Below are 14,389 nucleotides of genomic sequence, written 5' to 3'. Positions count from 1 at the left end.
GTTGTTGGAAAGTGTGGATGTGATAAGATTTGGTGGCCTGCGGGCTGGTGGGTAGAGGTGGTGTATTTGTTGGAGTAATGGGAGTGATGGGAGCTGTAGTAAAACCTGCGGGCGTGAACTGGGCAAGAGGGGTTGCTAGCGTCCAAGAGGTTAATAGGATTCAGAGAGATGTTGGAAAATGCGACAGGACATGAGAGTGGACAAAAACTGGGTATGGAAATGTTGACGAGTCACGGACTGAGCATGCTCTCCGTATCCGAAAGAACAGACCGATTCAAGGCCATTCAGACCCAATTTATGCAGACCTTTTTTACGAGTATTCGTCAGAAAGCTTGAGTATAATGTACCAAGTTTATCCAGGTAAGATAGCCTAGTATTGGGGTTGCGCTGTCGTTAAATCACCACTCTGGTGTTGCTGTGCAGGTGCCACATCCCGGCCCTGTTTTGGGATACGTAGAGGTATAGTAGTATGGTGTGGATGGCCTCTTAAGATTGTGACATTGGGCGTATTTGAATGGAATGGAGACTCTAATAAGCATATACACGCCCATTCGATAGGAGTCCAAACACAGAAAGTGTCGAAGGAAATTTCAGAAAAAGAAAATGGAAAATTGAAATGTTAGACGGCGGTCCTACTGAATAGCTCAGGGAAAAGGAGACATGGAGACCTCGAGAGCACACCTTGCCTCACAATTGTGGCTTCTTAGTCGGTAGAGTCGCTCGGCAAAGTTGAAGGGACATCTCTGCACCATAGCACTATCAATGGCGCATCGCCCTTCAACCAGAGAAGAATCGCATGATATGGTGTATGCTTCATTCTCATATATGATCCAACTGACTCCATTCCCATGTACTTTATACAGTGTATTTTACAGCAAATCAACCCCTACAACGTATATCTGGGTACATGATTCAACCTCCGTGCTGTATTGATCTGCAAACAAGTCAGCCATGCTCCTGCAACTTCCACTACCTTACTTACCTGGGTCCTCGTCCTCTGTCCTCGCACCGGCAATCCCATAGCATGTCTCCTCCCTCTGTATGTGCCCATATCTCTCAGCCGCCCTATGTCGTCCCGTATCTGTCGCTTTAGATCGTTCTCGAGTTTCATCTCTGCCAAGTCGGCGTTGAGTTGGAGGATCTTGGGATTGGGCAGCTCGCCGACTCGGATCGTGGGGTGGAGGTAGTGGCGCGCCATGAGGCGTTTGCAGACTTGAGGACCAATGCCAAAGAAGGTCTGTAAAGAGTGCTGCAGCGGGTATATGTCAATAGATGCGCAAGGAGCGTGCATGGGGCGCATACTCTGAGGAGGTCTGGGTCCGCAAAGGGCTTTCCGAAGATGAAAACCTAGCGTGTGTCAGTTGAAAAGATTCTCATAAGATAGCTTTGGCCTACCATATTGAATAGCGAACGATGCCAACTGGCGTACAGCGATGGCGTTGCTCTGGCTCGATCCGATGCTGTCGGGCCCTGGTAAAAGAGAGACGGAAGTCGCGTCCCGGAGAAATGGTATCGCCATTGCGCCGAGAGCCACCTCTCCCGTTTCATGGCCGCCGCCGAGCATAAGAACCCCACCACGGCCCATTGCTTCGTATTCCAGACACCATGGCTTCTCTACAGAGACTCGTTATCTCGGTGCTGCTGATTCTCACCGTTACTTTTGTCTTCTTCGCGCAGGCGTCTGAAGGAGCGAAGGGGCCAAAGATCACCCACAAGGTGCGTGGTAGACGTCACGGTTGAGTGTGTTAGAAGCTTACTTGCGTGCTACTACAGGTGTACTTTGACATTGAACACGATGATAAGCCCCTTGGACGTATCGTGATTGGTCTTTATGGCAAGACGGTGCCAAAGGTAAGCCATCCCGCGTGCCATACTCGACAGTTGCTAACAAACATCACAGACAGCGGAGAACTTCCGGTATGCATAGATCACTCGACATCCTGTACAGTCCCCAGCTCACATTTAACCAGCGCTTTGGCTACCGGAGAGAAGGGCTTCGGATATGAGGGCTCTACCTTCCACCGAGTGATTAAGAGCTTCATGATCCAAGGTGGTGACTTCACCAACGGCGATGGTAGGAAGCAAATGGCCTGACCCTGTTTGCCCATGCTGATGTTTGTGCTAGGTACCGGCGGGAAGTCCATTTACGGCAACAAGTTCCCGGATGAGAACTTCAAGTTGAAGCACAGCAAGAAGGGCCTCCTCAGTAAGTGGCCAGCAGATCAGATGCATTCCAGAGTACGCAACTAACGCCACAAACAGGCATGGCCAATTCGGGCAAGGACACCAACGGCAGCCAGTTCTTCATCACCACTGTTGTCACCTCCTGGCTCGACGGGCGCCACGTCGTCTTCGGCGAGGTGCTCGAGGGCTACGAGATCGTGGACCAGATCGAGAACGTCCCCAAGGGCGCGGGAGACAAGCCGTCCAAGACCGTCAAGATTGCCAAGAGCGGCGAGCTCGAGGTCCCAGAAGAAGGTATCCACGTGGAACTCTAAGCCAGCCGGGCCACCGTCTGTCTGCTCTGACAACGCTGATAATTGACCTTCTGAAGAAGACTTGTTCGGATCAGCAGACGCTGCTGTCCCCGGAGACGACCTGGATGTCACGGTATCGCGGCAACCGTCGCCGGAAAAGGTAGCAGAAACGGGCGGGAAGGAGTCGATTGCGCTGGTGTCGGCCGAAGGGCTGTCGTTGTTCCATAAGCTGTTCTTCATCGGCGCAGTCATTGGTGTTGTGGGGATCTTCTTGAAGACACGCAAAACCCAGTCGTCATATGGAGTGAAGGAGAAGAGCATGGCGTAGATAGAGTTTGCATGATGTCCTTGTATGCTTATTTGTGTCTGCTTTGGCCTTTTCAATCCGCTTTAAAGACCGAGAACGAATGCCGAATTGATTCTGTGACGCCTTTCACACACAATGCAAATCTATATAAAAGCACAGTAACTGGTAGCAAGAACACACTAAACTTGTCTCATGAGTGGAATTACAAATGACAAAGGAGGTTGGGACAGGGTCAGTACCGTGATTCTCGAAGTCGGCCGGATGCCAGGTGCGCACGGATGCCGCGTCGCTAGCGCGCCCAGGCTTTTTCGGTTTTGCCGCTGAAAATCCACGGTCAAAGCCTTTGCCCTTTCCAACCCTCCTCAACACCACACAACCCCCCTCTAGTGCATCAACAACTCTCCCTGCACTGCTTTCGTGAAGTCGTTTGTTCTTGTTTGGCTTCACTCTCCTTTTCTTCTATCGTCACTGGGAAATAGAGGCCCTCCGCCCTCACTTTTCCTGTCACGAACCGTTTCAGGCGCGTTTCCGTCTGCCAGCAACAAGTCGCAATCTTTGCTTCTGCATCTGCTTGCTTGCATCCCGCCCGCTGGTACGACGAAGCCCTTGCTGCGCCTGTGTCGCTATCTTGCTGACTGTACTCTCAGGCACCTGACCGCTCCCCCAACAAAATCTTAGCAATCCCTTCCACCGACTATCCTTCAACATGGCTGAACAGCTCAACATGGGTGGTCTCTCTATCAACGAGTCTCAGCACGCCCCCTCCAACGGGTTCCCTGACCGTGCTGCCTATATTCCGCCTCACCTTCGCGGACGATCGGGCACACCCTCAGGCCCGATGGACGCTCCTCCTCCGGTCATGAACGGCGGCCCGCCCCCGATGAACGGGAACGTGAACGGAGGCGCCTGGGGACCTCCTCCAGGGTACGAATCCGATACCCGAGTGTGCTCTGCTCGCTCCTAACTAACTTTCAGCAGGGCAGGATACGGCGGACCCCCTCCGCGCGCGGCCGCCGCCAACGGTGGCGGCAACTGGGCTAATGCCAATGCCCCTAACTTCACACCTAGAGGTAGCGACGCTCCCGCGCCCGCAGCCGCTGCATCCGGAGCCGGATGGGGTGGAAAGCCTGCGACAACCTTCGACCCGAATGCTTATGGGAAACCAGGTGCTGGAGGATCATCCGGAGTTGTCTCAGCTCGAGGTGCTGGTGACGGGACATGGAGAGATGGCAAACATACCCCAGGTCCTGCCAACCCTCGTGTCGAGCGTGAACTCTTCGGCGTAGCAAATGATCCGTCCAAACAACACACGGGCATCAACTTCGAGAAGTATGATGACATTCCCGTCGAAGCCTCAGGCCAAGGCGTCCCTGAGCCCGTTACACGATTCACGAATCCTCCTCTCGACGATCATCTCTTGACCAACATCGGCCTCGCCGGCTACAATGTCCCCACACCGGTGCAAAAATACTCTATCCCTATCGTTATGGGTGGCCGTGACTTGATGGCTTGTGCCCAGACTGGTTCCGGAAAGACTGGTGGTTTCTTGTTCCCCATCCTTTCCCAGGCCTTCCAGACGGGCCCCAGCGCTCCCCCACAACAAACAGCGGGAGGATACGGATACGGCCGTCAGCGAAAAGCGTATCCCACTTCCTTGATCCTGGCTCCCACGCGTGAGTTGGTCTCTCAGATCTTTGAGGAAGCCCGAAAATTCGCCTACCGTTCCTGGGTGCGGCCCTGCGTCGTCTATGGTGGTGCCGACATCGGCTCCCAGCTTCGTCAGATCGAGCGAGGCTGTGACTTGCTCGTTGCCACCCCCGGTCGTTTGGTCGATCTCATCGAGCGTGGCCGTATTTCCCTCTGCAACATCAAGTACCTCGTTCTCGATGAGGCTGATCGCATGTTGGACATGGGTTTCGAGCCTCAGATTCGCCGCATCGTCGAAGGCGAAGACATGCCCCCAACATCTGCCCGTCAAACTCTCATGTTTTCAGCTACGTTCCCCCGGGACATCCAAATGCTTGCTCGCGACTTCTTGAAGGAGTACATTTTCCTTTCTGTTGGTCGTGTTGGATCTACTTCTGAGAATATTACTCAGAAGGTGGAATACGTCGAGGACGTCGACAAGCGCTCTGTTCTGCTCGACATCTTACACACCGTCGGCACTGGCCTCACATTGATCTTCGTCGAGACGAAGCGCATGGCGGATTCGCTCTCGGATTTCCTTATCAACCAAGGCTTCCCCGCTACATCAATCCACGGCGACCGTACCCAGCGCGAGCGTGAGAAGGCTCTGGAAATGTTCCGTACCGGACGTTGCCCAATCCTTGTCGCCACTGCCGTCGCTGCTCGGTATGTTTTTTTTTCCTTCGTTCCTTCCAAACTGTAATCCAGCGCGACTAATCCTCAACATTCCCGGATTCTCTATTCTTCCCTGAACTTTCTTTCTGTCACATACTTCTTTCAGACGCTAATAAGTACAAAAAGTGGTTTGGACATACCGAATGTGGTTCACGTAGTCAACTACGACCTTCCGACCGACATTGACGACTACGTCCATCGTATCGGCCGTACTGGACGTGCCGGAAACACAGGTCTCGCTACTGCCTTCTTCAACCGTGGCAACCGTGGCGTTGTCCGAGACCTCATCGACCTTCTCAAGGAAGCCAACCAGGAGGTCCCAAGCTTCCTGGAGAGCATTGCCCGCGAGGGCAGTGGCTTTGGTGGAGGTGGCCGTGGAGGTGGCCGTGGCCGTGGCCGCGGCGGAGCTGCCACTCGTGACGTTCGAGGCTTCAACCGCGCAGGCGGAGGTGGAGCCGGTGGCTTCGGCGGTGGAGGGAACTGGGGAGGTGCCCCTGGTGGAGGTGCCGGCGGCTATGGAGGAGGATTTGGCGGCCCACCTGCTGGCGGCTATGGCGGAGGAGGAGGAGGATACGGCGGCGGAATGGGTGGTGGAAGCTACGGTAACCCATCCGGACCCGGAGGCCAATCCTCCTGGTGGTAGATTCCTCTACCTCAACACCGAACCTGGCGCCTAGGTTACCTCAGTCCCTCTTGGACAGCCTGGGGCCACAAAGCCGTACTCGACACGGCTCGATTCTCTTTTCTTTTCTGTTTTCACGGGTTGATTCTGCTTTACCAGGATTGCAAATCGACACGGAAGTCCGGAACTTGCTCTCATACCCCGATCAGCATATAGATAGCGTTGAGATTCTTTGCGGACCTGCCTCCTTTATTGAGCTCCATTGCATCAGGATCACGGCGCACACACGTCTGCTCACATCGAGCTCGATCTCATAGAAGGCAGTAGGCACGAGGCCTTATCTCGAGGAAATGCCGTCACGAACATCTTATGCCTTTTCCGCTTTCACTACTTGCTGCTTGGGGGGCTACCAATCCAGTTAGATCTCGTTTCTCCGGCTTCCCAGGCCGATGGGGCATCTTCTTTTCCTTTGCTCTTTTTTCTTTACAGTTTCACAAAAGCGAGCTATCCCTTTGGTCATTACGTCTCGGACAAACATGCGCTTTTTCGTCGTCATTTGGAAGGATATACCAGCGAGAAGTGGGCCTTTTTTGGACGACGAGGGGGCGGTGGTCTCTATCGCACATGCGTGGCGTTCACAGTGGGTGTTAGGCCTTCTGGCGCCTCTAGTACAGGATCGGCGATGGAAAAAGTCTGCGGTTTACGGCTTTTCTTTCATGGAATTGGGGAAACGGAGGGCCCTAACTCGTGGCGGAAGGCCTTGAGCCACTATCTACGCGCTCCGGGCAGCGGTAATGACTTTGGGTGATAGATCATCAAATCAAAAAAGTGTCTTCGGTCTTAATGGAGGGCGACTTAAATAGACTATTCCTATGGAGCGACTCGGACTCTACTCTGCTTTGAAAGTGACGTGTTTGAGAAGTGATATCTCAGTGAACAGCCAGGTTTCCTTGAACAGAAAGTGGCAGCCCACGAATAGTATTAGACAGCCACCCTATATTCATCGAAGCCTAACAGCTAACAATCCACGACTTCTGTGACGTCTGTGTGCATTATCACGTGAAAATGATCACGTGTCTGCGGATTAAAGTGCGCCCTGTCCCGACGGCGATCCTGCTTCGCGCTTTCAGCAGCTCTTGGATTAAGAAAGTTCGCGGGCGCGCTGTCGCTCGAAATATTTGAGAATCGAATCCATCGGTGATCATCCACGTCTACGGTGTCACTGCAACAACCCCCTGCAAATTCGAAACATTTCCTTGCGCGCTGCATTGGCGCGACCTGAGCTCGACATGGATCCGAACACGACACCTCGCGCAGAGGAGCCCGACTCCAGGAACAGTCTTCGGCATATACTGGCCACGGAACCTTCAGTAGCCATGGAAGAATTAACACCTCCCGATCCAGAGCCCTCGCTCCCACCCGATGATGATGACGGTCAGGATGATCGCGCCCCAAAGTCTGCAACATCGTCCAAGGGACCCGGGTCCGAATTGCCCATGTACACTGCGACCACGACCACGACGCGCCGGAACGCAAATGGAAGCGTTTCATCTGTCTACTCTGGCAACAAAATACGACACTTGAAGAAGGATGACGGCATTCCCTTATGGCGGAGGGATATTCAGTACGACTTCCTCCGCTACGTCTTCGAGGACCACCAGCAAGTATTCCACAAGGTCTCAGATGGAACAGGTGGCCACACTTTTGCGGACATATACCTAGATGCGATGGCAAAGAGCAGCAAGTGTTCCAAGATCTTAAAGGATAAACTCCTGACGGAGAGAGCTGCGGCTATCAACATGGCTATGGTCTGTCTGCTGGTGAACGTTGGAAGGATGAACACGACTCTGAACTGTACGTTGGCTCTCGCACACATCTGCTGACCGGATGCTAACCCATCTTGTAGTTTTCCCTGAGATGCGAGCACAGCTTCGTACTTACCACTCGATTCCATCTCTCCAAGCGCACCAAGACCCAAATGCATACAAGCAGCTACAAGACGCCCCAAGGCTGAAGTCTATACTCAAAGGAGCAACGGAGGACATCGAACAACCTAGCACGATCGAAGACATCAAGAACCATGCCGTACCCCGTACCAACCCGGTCAATCTCATATTTGTGCTCGCGCAATATGCCCCCAAGATTTCCGAGATACATTTCTATCCTCCGCGCGATTTCTTTGACTTGGTCATGCGAAGCACCCTGAGCAGCAGAAGTCGCGCAACAGCGTTTTTGTGGCTCATGTGGTGGTATCTCGAGAGCGATTTCTCATCAGAGGCTGCGTTGAACAATCCTTTTGGATCTGGCCTGCCAGGGACCGAAGGTGATGCTACTGGTGGCATGCCGATCAAATGCCCAGCTTTCAAGCATCTTACGGACGACGAAGTCGCGTTAGAGAATGTTGACACGGACGAAGAGAAGAACTTCGGCGATGTAAAGAGGAAGGAGAGAATCGGTATGAATTCTTTGGCACTCACGTGGATTTTTAATTCTAACTTTTCAGCAGCGATTCTTGCAAGTGACATGGCCCCTGTCGTTACTGGACCCAAACGCACGGGCAAAAAAGGTTAGTGCAAATATTTTCTTTCATGCTAAGTGGCTCCAGATGCAGCGTCCCGAATTCCCAGCCCAGTTCCCTAACGGTACGATAGCTTTCAATCAGAACCCTGTCTTCTCGGTCCTCGCAGATGACGGAGCTTCCACACCAGGTCGAGATCATCACTCTCCATCTCATGGTAAGTATATCGTTTTTTATGGATGCTCCCCTAGCATGGCAACTGCTAACTGAACTTAGGTTCTTCGAAGGGTGGGCGCAAGCCAATGTCGCACGCGAAGTCTCTCGCATTGGACTATGCGTCTGACACTGATCGCACACGATCTCCGTCTCCACACCAGATGGCAAACTTCATCTATGGTGGCATGACTGACAAGAAGAGCACTCCAAACATGCGAATTAACACCCTCCTAAACGATGAGACTCCGTCGGTCTCTACTCCTCCAAAAGGCCCTGGCCGTGGCAACTGGTCTCGGAACCGCAACAACGGTACAGTGGGACGGAACGCTTTCAAAAACAAGCTAGAAGCAAGCCAGGACGGCACTTCTCCTTCTACCAACGGTCCCACCGTCTCCCTTCATACTAGCGGTCCTCATGGCTTCTATCTTCCCCTTAACGGCTCAGATCCCTCGCACAAGCGCTCTCGCCCGCTAACCCAACACCAACTCGCAGTCGAGCAATTCCGACGTAAACGCGTTGAAGTGATCCTCGACCGCGGTCTCCGCGAGCAGTACAAAGTCGCCAAGCGACGACGCGAAAATAAAGGCGCATTCTGGCTCGCATGGCTGCGATGCAAGCTCTTGCCAGACGGCTACGACACCGACGAGGACGAGAGTGACCAAGCTGCCCATTACGGAGACTCAGATATCGGTGCCCATGGCAAGCATATTCCGCTCGGCTTTGGTGGCCTACTACCCGTCCGCGACGCTGAGAAGGTCGACTGCGGCGAGGAAGCCTACAATCGCGCAAAGATTATGAATCGCGTTGCAAGGCGGCTGGAGCGCTGGGAGGGCGGCGTTGAGGCCGTCAAGCGGAAGAAGAAGAATGGGGCCGAGCTCGTGTGGGTGGATGCGGAAGGCGATCGCGACGAGCGTGGCGATAGTCAGATGGATTATGACAACGGCGACGGCGATGTCGACGATCAGATGGATGAGGATGATCGGGAGATGCTGGAGGCTGCTGGTGTGTACGATAGCGAAGATGAGCAGATGGATGACTATGATCGTGAGCTTGAGGCGGCGGAGCAAAGCTAATGGACTAGACGGGGTGACTATGGGATTTACTTGGTGTTTCGGCATAGGCGCATCCGGCTAAGGCCATTCTTTTGGGGGCTGTAACATACGCTATGGGCTTGCGATCTTGCGGACTTGCGAGCTTCAAAATGAGGGCTGACCGGTGAGTCTCATGGGTTTTAGGGAAGCATTTGTAGGATATAATCGATAATACTATACCTACATAGGTTCCTTATAAACTGCCTATATCACACTTCTAGTACACATGCCCTCGAATATAATATGGCACAGCTAATGTTCTGCAGGTCATCGAGTCCAGGGAGCCAGTCAGAGCGTAGAAATGCGCTAAGCGCTCCCAATTCTCGAAGTGGATGTGCTCCATACGCGCCGTAGACTGTGCCGCACCAGCCCTGCTGCTACTACTCTCTGCCTTTCAGAGGTTAGGATGTTGTTTCTCTGCCTTTCCTTTCTGGTCAGAGTGTGCAAAGAAACTGAAAACATAGCATCCGATCTTTAGTCGTACTGTTTAGAATAGGACGTTCCATATTACCAGTCCATTACAACTGCATCGACCCCTACGCATCCAACATTAGAAATGTGGAAATACCATTCCTATTCGCTATGGCGGCCGACAGCGCAATAGGAAGAGTCATTCAGAGCCTGATTCTAGCGTCGAATTCGCCTGTCGCTGGCCCTTTCTCAGCTCCAATTACCGTATAACTTGCCACAATCCAAGCCTTTCTAAAGTGACTAACATGTCAATACAGAACCTAAAAAACCTCCAGTATTTCACAATCATCAACATCGGGACCCCACCCCAACCCTTCCGAAGCATCATCGACATAAACTGGTCCGACGCCTTCACCTTGTCAGCAGGCTGCAACGACGAGCCATGTCAGGGGCACCATCAGTACCGCTCTTCTTCCTCAAAGACTCACCACACGGTCGCCAACGGAACCGCCACAGACTTCTACTACCATGGTATCCGCGCCTCCGGCCACCTCAGCTCCGACACCCTCGCCATCGCTGGCCTAGAGATTCAGAACCAGCCCTTCGCCACGCTCGACAGAGTGACTCAACTCCAAAGCATCTTCTGGCGCGAGGACTTCGACTCCGTCCTCGGTCTCGCGCCGCCCCATGAGGCGTGGTCGACCCTCGGCATCGCTAGCTCCTTTGCGAGCATGGTTCAACAGGGCCTACTCCCGCACAATGTCGTGTCATTGGCGTTAGGCGCGACGGAGGGCCGCCGCGCCGTGCCGGGGGAGATCATGTTCGGCGGGACGAATCCGGAGATGTACGAGGGCGAGATCGTTGAGCTCTCGCTATCAAATGCGACGGACCCTGATCACGGGCTGCAGGACCCGTTTGACAGCGGCCCGCCAATGCTTAATGGCACATGGCGGGTCGAAGCGCGTGGTCTAGCATGGGGGGAGGGCGGGGACGAAAGAGTCGACTTAGCTGGCTACACGGCGCGGCTGGACACGGTGGAGCCTTTTATCTGGCTCCCCGAGGCTGCGTTTCGCAGACTGCGAGATGTCATCCAGCCGGAGCATGTCCCGTTCTGGCTCGACTCGGTCCGTTGCGAGAGGCTGCCTGACCTCCCGTATCTGACGTACAATCTCGATGGACAGGACTTTGCCCTGAGTCCGTGGGACTACACACTGGAGATGGACTTTGGAGATCTTGGAGTCCGGTGCGTTGTTGGGTTCAGCCGTTTAGTCGAAGGGGTGAGAGAGACTTCATTGCGCTGGGGACGCCGTTTTTGAGGGGTTATTATACTGTGCTAGATGCTGATAGGAAAACTGTTGGATGTGAGTATTGCCCTATTGCCGCCTAAATAGCTGAACGGATATTAACGAGTATGGCTCAGTGGCCCGCGCGAGGTATAGGGTGCATCATTAATAGGCTTGATTGGTAGTCTTTGGTAACGTTGCCAACTACTCAGGTTGAAATTGATGTGAACTCTGATTTCTATAGACGTCTAGCTAGTTGTATATATACTAGGGGAAGGAAGGGGGCCACCCCCAGGGTGGCGCGCTAGTAAGTTCAGATGAGCCCTGCACAGCTGAGGCTTCAGCTCGGTTCTCTACAGCTGAGATTTCAGCTGGGTTCTCTACAGCTGATGTTCGGAGAGTAGCTTTCTGGCATATGAGTTGTTGATCCTAGGTTGTAGTGCTGCAACCTGAGTCAACTAGTTTCCAAGACTTTTGACCGTTGTTGGCTTTATCGGCACGCCTATCTCCCGCCCATAGAAGGCAGTCTTTCAAGGGATGGCTAGTGCTCTACGTCCTGCCGATCGTCGTACTTTTCCTCTGTGTCGCCCTCCGTTTCTTTATCATTTGCGCACTCAACTTCTTGACCAGCGTTTCGGCCCTTATGCACGATTCGCCATCTGTTAGTAAGCCGCCTGGAGGTAGTGTGTTGGATGGTGCGCAGCTGGCTAGGAATATTGGAGAGAAGCGTGTGAGGATTGCGGATGTGTGGCCAGACGATGAGGTCGGGAAGATTGCGTTTGTGGAGTCGGCAAGGCAGGGGGCGCTGCGGCCGGGGCGGTTGGATTATGTGAGGCTGGTATTGGACGGTAATTTCCAGAGATAGGGAATGATGTATGCAAAATATATTTCGTGTAACTTAAAGAGGGTAAAGAAGTATATGAAATTGACAAACATTTCATGCTGTTTGGAACGCCAGACCGCGCCATGTTCCGCCAAAACAGCTGCTAATGACCGCTTTTATCTGATTGTATCATATTATCCAGTCCTTCGGCGTTGGGATACATCGATATCAACCTCATATCGCAGATCATTTTCTGTTATTACTGCTGTTGCAACGAAACTGTTTGTTTTCCATCGGCCAAAAAGCATTTCGGCTCTTCTCTCCGGTGCACACTTCGGAACATCATCAAGCACCCCTTGAAGTGTTTCTCTTTCCTGGAACGGCATGCAAGCAAATGGTTGTATGCGAACGAATGGCTGAAAACCCTCTCTGAATCCGAGCAGAACCGTGAATTTGGCATGCTCGTTGCCACAGAGCAACACTCCGGTGGTAATTTGCGGTCCTGGCGGCATTGTTAGATATCCATCCGTCGAGTCCCAGCGCTCTTCCGGGTATACTTCGAGAATGGTAGCATCATAAATCCTTTGTATCTGAAATCCGTACATGAATGTTAGCCCTGGAATGTCTTTGTAGGTGAGTCTTCGAGGAACATATATGGTCTTTTCCTCAGCCTTGGGCAACCTCCTCTCTTCGGACTCCGTCAGCTGCATTGGGTAAGGATCTATGCTGATCCAACTGTCTCCTCCTACCGCCACCCTTACGAATCGATTTCCAGTAGGACCTTTAGTATCCCTCAGAAAGATGCCGACAATCTTGGAACTCGTTTCCCCCGAGTCTTGCGTGACAGCATTGGACTCGCGGCACCGCAATAGAGCCAGATATACATCCATATCCCACGGTATTAGTGGAAGGGTGATTTTTAACCCTTTATTAGTGAGAGAGTACTCGTGACCTCCATGGCCAGGAATGGCCTCAATAGAAGAAGACTTGCTGAATTCAGCTGGTGATGGGGCTAGGATTCCATCTGTGGAAACAAGGGAACGCAAACTCCAAGCAAATAGTGATTCATCATCTGAAGTCTTTATGATCTCTTCTTGTAACCTCAAGAATGCCTTCCTTCCTTCGCCGTAAAGCAATGGCATGTTGACATCGAATAGGCCGAGCAGACAGTACGCTCGATCCTCGTCTCTAGTCGTCATCCTTTTTGACGCCCAGGACATCCTCTTCGCCACGCTCACCTCTCCAGGGTGATCTCCTTCCAAGATTCTGCGGTCGACTCCAGTTATTTCCACAAGCGGATCAAGCAGTTCCGCTTTCGTGCCAATGGTCCACCACTCCATGTCGTAGAAAAGGACGTCCCACGGTGCTATGAGCTCTTGAAGCGTCCATCCTCTTGTGAACCACTGGCTTTCTGCAAACTGGTGGTAGACCGAAAGCAGTGGCTCACCATCGCGAAAGCCTGAAGACCACGGCAGCTTGGTTCCGGTCCTCACATCTCGGATCCTCACATCGCTCAAGTATGCATAACAATACGACGCTTTGCTATACCACTGATACATCGAGTTGATCGACTCAGACAACTCGGAACTACTCGTTTTATCGATGCAGCAGGTGTCGACCCAGGCGTATTCGTAACTGTACCGGGCAGCTTTCTCACAGAACCTCTTGATCTTGGTCCATCCTGCTTTTTGTGACGCCGTATGGGGATCTTGCATATCCTGGAACGAGACCTCGCCATCCTCCCACCGGTGCGACAGGATAGCGTACGGTGGGATGTTGTCTCCGAAGAACTCGTGCAGCTTGAGCGTTTCTGTGTCAAGGAGCCTCATTTTCGAGGTGATGAGGTTGTGAATCCTACTTGGCCACTGATCGGAATCTTTTGATTTGTTTTCGGGAATTGGGACGAGACGTAAGGCTTGTCCCCACAGGGTTCGGGCGTGTCCCCGAACGCTGGTTATGAATATGCTGCCTTGCTAGGAGACTGCTAGAAGCAGTGGAAGCAGCAGAATATCGCTTTAGTCCGATAGATCTTATATGTAATGGTGTTCAGACTCAGAAAGACAAACGCGGGCGCAACCTAAGAATCACCTTGAACTATAGAAGGAAAGAAGGGTTGTAAAAGCGGGATAAACATTTAAGGTGTGAAGTTAACCAGGCTGAAACTCACGTGTTGTACTGTTGCGCGCATTTCCGAGTCTGTGTGCACGAGCTCGGGCCCCAACACGAAACTACGCGACGCGCATCAACTCACGATGTTCGAACACCAACAGCACAACCATG

The 14,389-nt window shown here is 52.7% G+C and overlaps 6 protein-coding genes across 6 annotated transcripts; 4 read left to right on the top strand and 2 right to left on the bottom strand.

Moving 5' to 3' along the window:
• Positions 1 to 474: 474 nt before the first annotated feature.
• On the bottom strand, positions 475 to 1,435 carry BDZ99DRAFT_462578 (30S ribosomal protein S13). Its single transcript, XM_033719877.1, has 4 exons — positions 1,396 to 1,435; positions 1,303 to 1,347; positions 983 to 1,249; positions 475 to 934 (listed from the first exon to the last, which is right to left on the bottom strand). Exons 1-4 carry the CDS (start codon positions 1,396 to 1,398, stop codon positions 887 to 889), a joined length of 363 nt encoding a protein of 120 aa, XP_033576908.1. The 5' UTR covers positions 1,399 to 1,435; the 3' UTR covers positions 475 to 886.
• A 170-nt stretch (positions 1,436 to 1,605) lies between these two features.
• Positions 1,606 to 2,653, top strand: BDZ99DRAFT_442298 (peptidyl-prolyl cis-trans isomerase B; the record flags this gene model as incomplete). Its single annotated transcript, XM_033717806.1, has 6 exons — positions 1,606 to 1,716; positions 1,774 to 1,851; positions 1,901 to 1,917; positions 1,971 to 2,074; positions 2,126 to 2,206; positions 2,263 to 2,653. The coding sequence occupies 6 exons, from the start codon at positions 1,606 to 1,608 to the stop codon at positions 2,496 to 2,498; spliced, it is 627 nt and encodes a 208-aa protein (XP_033576907.1). The 3' UTR covers positions 2,499 to 2,653.
• A 696-nt stretch (positions 2,654 to 3,349) lies between these two features.
• BDZ99DRAFT_300058 (DEAD-domain-containing protein) lies at positions 3,350 to 5,962 on the top strand. The gene is made up of 4 exons (XM_033714189.1): positions 3,350 to 3,376; positions 3,432 to 3,708; positions 3,763 to 5,136; positions 5,272 to 5,962. Exons 2-4 carry the CDS (start codon positions 3,491 to 3,493, stop codon positions 5,786 to 5,788), a joined length of 2,109 nt encoding a protein of 702 aa, XP_033576906.1. The 5' UTR covers positions 3,350 to 3,376; positions 3,432 to 3,490; the 3' UTR covers positions 5,789 to 5,962.
• A 1,094-nt stretch (positions 5,963 to 7,056) lies between these two features.
• On the top strand, positions 7,057 to 9,574 carry BDZ99DRAFT_386961 (uncharacterized protein; the record flags this gene model as incomplete). Its single annotated transcript, XM_033715500.1, has 5 exons — positions 7,057 to 7,621; positions 7,674 to 8,222; positions 8,274 to 8,333; positions 8,419 to 8,502; positions 8,562 to 9,574. The coding sequence occupies 5 exons, from the start codon at positions 7,057 to 7,059 to the stop codon at positions 9,572 to 9,574; spliced, it is 2,271 nt and encodes a 756-aa protein (XP_033576905.1).
• Positions 9,575 to 10,746: 1,172 nt separating this feature from the next.
• Positions 10,747 to 11,560, top strand: BDZ99DRAFT_462575 (uncharacterized protein). The gene is made up of 2 exons (XM_033719876.1): positions 10,747 to 11,364; positions 11,424 to 11,560. The coding sequence occupies exon 1, from the start codon at positions 10,822 to 10,824 to the stop codon at positions 11,317 to 11,319; it is 498 nt and encodes a 165-aa protein (XP_033576904.1). The 5' UTR covers positions 10,747 to 10,821; the 3' UTR covers positions 11,320 to 11,364; positions 11,424 to 11,560.
• A 599-nt stretch (positions 11,561 to 12,159) lies between these two features.
• Positions 12,160 to 14,161, bottom strand: BDZ99DRAFT_462573 (HET-domain-containing protein). Its single transcript, XM_033719875.1, has one exon. The coding sequence runs from the start codon at positions 13,936 to 13,938 to the stop codon at positions 12,304 to 12,306; it is 1,635 nt and encodes a 544-aa protein (XP_033576903.1). The 5' UTR covers positions 13,939 to 14,161; the 3' UTR covers positions 12,160 to 12,303.
• Positions 14,162 to 14,389: the final 228 nt, after the last annotated feature.

This window comes from Mytilinidion resinicola (genome assembly GCF_010093595.1).
Source record: "Mytilinidion resinicola strain CBS 304.34 unplaced genomic scaffold BDZ99scaffold_9, whole genome shotgun sequence".
Lineage (NCBI taxonomy): Eukaryota > Fungi > Ascomycota > Dothideomycetes > Mytilinidiales > Mytilinidiaceae > Mytilinidion > Mytilinidion resinicola.
This window is presented reverse-complemented; position numbering and strand designations above follow the sequence as displayed.